The following is a 4363-nucleotide window of genomic DNA, read 5'->3' as shown; positions in this document are numbered from 1 at the left end:
AGGTTCTCAGGAGAGCTAGAGCAGCTCTCCCCCATGTGTGGCGGCAGCCATAAGGATCACTCGCAGCCAGTGGTGGACAGCGCTGTTCAGAGCTGCCTCTGAACTGGGGGATATTGGAGTGGACACGGGAGTGGTGCTTCGTTCTGCAGAGCTGTCTCTTGGCCAAGCGTTGCTGTCTGCGACTGCAGAAGGAGCAGGCTGCGCAGGGAGCGTTGTTGCAGTCCAAGGCTGTTTAGTGTAAAAACATAAACCGTGTATTTGTGAATGATTTTGAAGACTAGGAAGAAGGGCTGTTGACTGGGGTTTTGTTTCGAGAGCAGGAAGAAGCCGATTTTTCTCACCTTTAATATTGTTATCCAAATAAAAAGCAAGTGTGTGGATGTTAACGAGGCAGTTACTTGGCTTGAGCCATTTGTCTGTTCTTGGTCACAGTCCTCCAAAGTGACATATTTTCAAGTGCTGTAGAAATTAATGATTCTGGAAAAAAAACCCGACCCTAAGTGGGCAGTGTTTACAAAGTAACCTGAAATACAGCATGGGGGAAATGACATGTAAAGGCATTAATGTCTCTGCTACATTTTGTCTCCAAATCTGTTTTTCACTCTAGTTGAAGATGTCATAAAGTACCTCGACCCCCAGTACATTGACAGGATGGCCGTACCAGATGCTATGAAGCTGCAGTTCATCTTGGCAGGTATGGCATGACATGAGAGGAGCCGGGGGAGGTTTCTAAGCACTGCAGAAGCTCTCTTTCACGTGAGCTAGACGGAGCTGGGTTTCTTCCCTTTTGTTGTAAAGATCTGCCAAGGCACCTTCTTTAGAGCTATCGGAGAGATGGTTTGCACAAGGGTGTCTGTCGCCCGTAGTGCTCCCTTGTGCACGTTCATCTGCAGTTCTGCCAGGTCTGATCTTTTTAGTATTGATCAGTCTAACCCTGGGTTAATAAAAGGATGAAAAGAAAAACAGGAGATAGAACAGTTTTCCTCACTCCACTTGCAGTACTCTCTAGGCTGTGACCAAAATGTTCTTGGGTGTGTATTAAACACCTTCCAGCCTTGTCCTCTTTTGCCCCAGAGAATTTGGTTCAGCTTTGTGCTGGTGCAGTCTGCGAACTGAACTTGGTGGAGGTTCTCTTGCCTTCAGTTGGTATGAGGTAAGACCAGGGATGAGCAACACAGAAATCTAAATAAAATCATAAATAAGCCCCTTTCTGAATAGTTAGATCAGCTGGAAAAGTTACCTCACCAGGATTTGTTAAAAGGCAAAGCAGTGTCTTATACTTACTGATGTTGATTCTTGTCCCTCCCACACCAGAAGAGCAGGTCATTCCCTCTCGAGCAGCCCTTCTGGAGCAGGTGAAGAACCTGCAGCCCATCTTGGACAGTGCCAGTATCCAAGGTACGTGTCATCTTATGCAAGTCTGAGCTGCAAATGCCACCTCTCGAGCTATCCTGTTTTCTGGGGGGGGTGTTGTTTTATCTTATCGAGGAGGGGATGGCTAAGTACACAACCCAGTGTGAGTAAAATACAGGTACAAACTCCGTGGTGTGTCCTCTCCCCCCTCATGCTGCTCGCACAAGGTCAGAGAGGGGACAGAGTGGGCTGGGCAGTAGGTTAGAGGCAGCAGCTTGGCAGAACGGGTGTAGACTGGCAGACCACTCCTGCCTGGGAGCTCCTCCACATCCAGAGACCCCTGCTCCTGGCACGGGCAGAGATGCCTTTTTAATTGTGTGCATAATGTTCGTCCAAGAAGTTTACTCTGACGTCATTCTTGGCTAACCCTCACTGCCAGCACCCACTAACTCTTGCCATCCAGAAGCAATTAGCAGGTAAACTTGCTAATTAATGTACAGGGTAGCCAGAGTGTTTGTCGTGTGAAAGGTGCGTGGCACCTGCACTCAGTGGAGTTCTGCTGCGATCTGCTTGCGGAGGCGGAGTGGTCTTTGTCTGGGGAACTAACCCCACGTGCTGTAAAATGAACAAAACTGATTTCTCTGTGCTTTCAGCGGTTCCTGACCACGCAGCGAAACTGCAGCGACTCTCTCAAATCCACATACAGCAGCAGGTAGCGTGAATGTTCTTGACTAGCAGGGAGGAAGAACCACTTGTCGGCGGCTGCACTGGTGCCCCTACTTACGCAGCTGCTTGAATTGCTCATTTACGGCAGTTTTTTCCAGTCCTGAGAAATTCACACTGCAGACTCGAAGTTCCGGTGCTTTGGGGGAGCAGTAGCCAGGAATTATGGCAGCTGAGTCTGAGCTGGAGAAGTGCTTTGCGCACCGTAAGCATGCTCAGAATGGAGGTTTGAGTGACACTTAACAAGCAGCAGTGGGTTTAACCAGCTGGCATTCCCCTTCCACAGGGACTCTGGGTTACCCCATGGCACTCCTCCCAGTGTCCTAGTCTCTGGAAGACTGTTGGTACTGTCACCTTGTCACTCTGCCCTTTCCTTCCCTGTCTGAGCACTTGTGGAGGTGGCAGTGAGTAGTCCGGGCAGCGCCTCATGCTGCTGTTCATCAGTCAGTGGTGGGTTTCCGTTCTGGGGCAAGCAGAGCGGGGATGTCGAGGCGAGGCAGCCCCTCCATCACTGTGGGCATTCGTAGCCTTTCTCTTGACCGTTGAAACTCTTCCAGCTGCAGTGAGCGGCTGCAGCCAGGGTCTGAGCTCGGAACTGGCCTCGGATGGGTTTCTCCCCATGCTGCCGGGGCTGGGGGGAGAGGCTGTCCTTCAGGCTATTGTCCACTCACTGCGGCTTTCCTCTTGACAGGAACAGCGTCACGACCTCACTGACAGCGTCAAGGTGCTCCTCGAAGACTACAACAAAATGGTATCCTTTGAGCCTTGGCACTGCCGAGCTGCCCCCTGGGCTGCCTGCCCCGTCAGGCGCTGCTGGTTCCCCCGCCCCGTTTAACGGCCAGTGCCCGGTCTGATGTAGTGACTGGTGACACTTGCATCCCGGTAACGTTCCTCTCGGGAGCAGAGCCGAGGGCCAGAGCTGCCCGTCTCTGAGACAGGCTGGGCTGGGTACCACCGGTGGCATGCTGGGCGCGTTCGCAGTGCAGCTCGGCACGCAGCAGCAGTGCTGCCACGCTGGCTGGATGGATGCTGGCGTCTCTGCCCAGTGACTGCCCGAGCCACACGGCAGCCACCCTGGCTGCGTGGGATCCCAGCGTGAGACACGTCTGAGCTCCACCGCGGGTGGGAAGCTCTGCTCTTTCCTCTGGAAAGCCCTCGAGATGCAGCACCTCACGGTGTTCAGTGCTCCTGGGCTCCCGTTGGGGTGGAGGGTTTGAGCCCACGCAGGCTTCCTACATCCTGGTGCCCTGGGCCTCCTCCTCGCCCAAAGGACCGGGACTGTAACTGTGGGTTGGGCTCTCGGGACGCTCTGACCTTGGTTTCTTCCACGCAGTTTCCACGTCTCTTTCCTTAAGAGTCATGCCCAGACCCTGCTTCTCTCCAAGCAGTTTGTCCAGTGGAACGAGATACTGGCACGGCTGGAAGCAGCCAAGGAGGCGAAGCCGGTGGCGGAGTGACGGCAGCACCGGGCACGTGGAGCACCCTGGGTGCCTGCTGGCCTGGGCCCCTCTGGAGAGGCTGCGGCACAGCTGCAGCCCGTGGTCTCAGCATCCTCCTGTGTGGCAGGTGACGTCGCGGGCTCCAGAGGGGCACCCCAGCTCCATGTGGGGGCCAAATCGCAGCCACGCTGCTCGTTAATATGCCACTGGCTGCACGTCCTGCACTTCCCTGAAATGTGTTCTGGTTCGTGACCTATTTAAGAGTCCCCTCCTGCTCCTCACTGCGAGCACAGTAAAGTCCTGAAGCACTCACAGGTTGACTCTTCTTCCCGGGGCAGTGGCCTCCTGGCAGGCTGAGGAGGCTGATGGTGGTTTCATAAGCCACGGGCCAGAGGTGTGTGGGTCCTCTCGTCCCCGCAGCTGGCCCTGGGCCGCAGCACTCTGCTGGCAGTAGAGAGGAGGCAGCATGAGCTCCTGCCCTCATCCCGCCCCACTCACTGGGGCAGCCTGGAGCCCAGGCCAGGCCCTGGTCCTGCAGGAAGCGACGTGAGCGCTGGTGGGGCACAGTGAGGAGTTTCTCCTGCAGCAAATGTCTCCCTGAGTTTGGGGTCATGCTCTTGGGGTCAGCCCTCCTGCTCGGTAACACATGGACCAGCCTCGTGCGACTTGGGATCCCCACAGGGATGTCTGGAGGAGCCTGGCTGTCCCTGTGCTTGTCCCTGGGCACACCACAATGGGGCGGCGGGCCTGTGGGCCACACACCCACCACCCATCCCCGGGGAGCTCTGCTGACCCTCGCCTGGCCAAGATGTGACCTCCTGGAGCGCTGCGTCCAGCTCTGGAGACCT

At 55.3% G+C, this 4363-nt stretch overlaps 1 protein-coding gene across 1 annotated transcript; it reads left to right on the top strand.

Moving 5' to 3' along the window:
• Nucleotides 1-607: 607 nt before the first annotated feature.
• On the top strand, nucleotides 608-3533 carry DCTN3 (dynactin 3 (p22); the record flags this gene model as incomplete). The annotated part of the gene is made up of 5 exons (XM_010132573.1): nucleotides 608-694; nucleotides 1315-1398; nucleotides 2007-2065; nucleotides 2768-2827; nucleotides 3444-3533. Coding segments are annotated over 5 exons (380 nt in total), but the record flags the coding sequence as incomplete, so codon positions are not given.
• Nucleotides 3534-4363: the final 830 nt, after the last annotated feature.

The sequence above is a fragment of the Buceros rhinoceros genome, unplaced genomic scaffold (assembly GCF_000710305.1).
Source record: "Buceros rhinoceros silvestris isolate BGI_N320 unplaced genomic scaffold, ASM71030v1 scaffold25043, whole genome shotgun sequence".
Lineage (NCBI taxonomy): Eukaryota > Metazoa > Chordata > Aves > Bucerotiformes > Bucerotidae > Buceros > Buceros rhinoceros.
The sequence above is the reverse complement of the archived record's forward strand: the minus strand, read 5'-3'. Positions and strand labels throughout refer to the sequence as shown.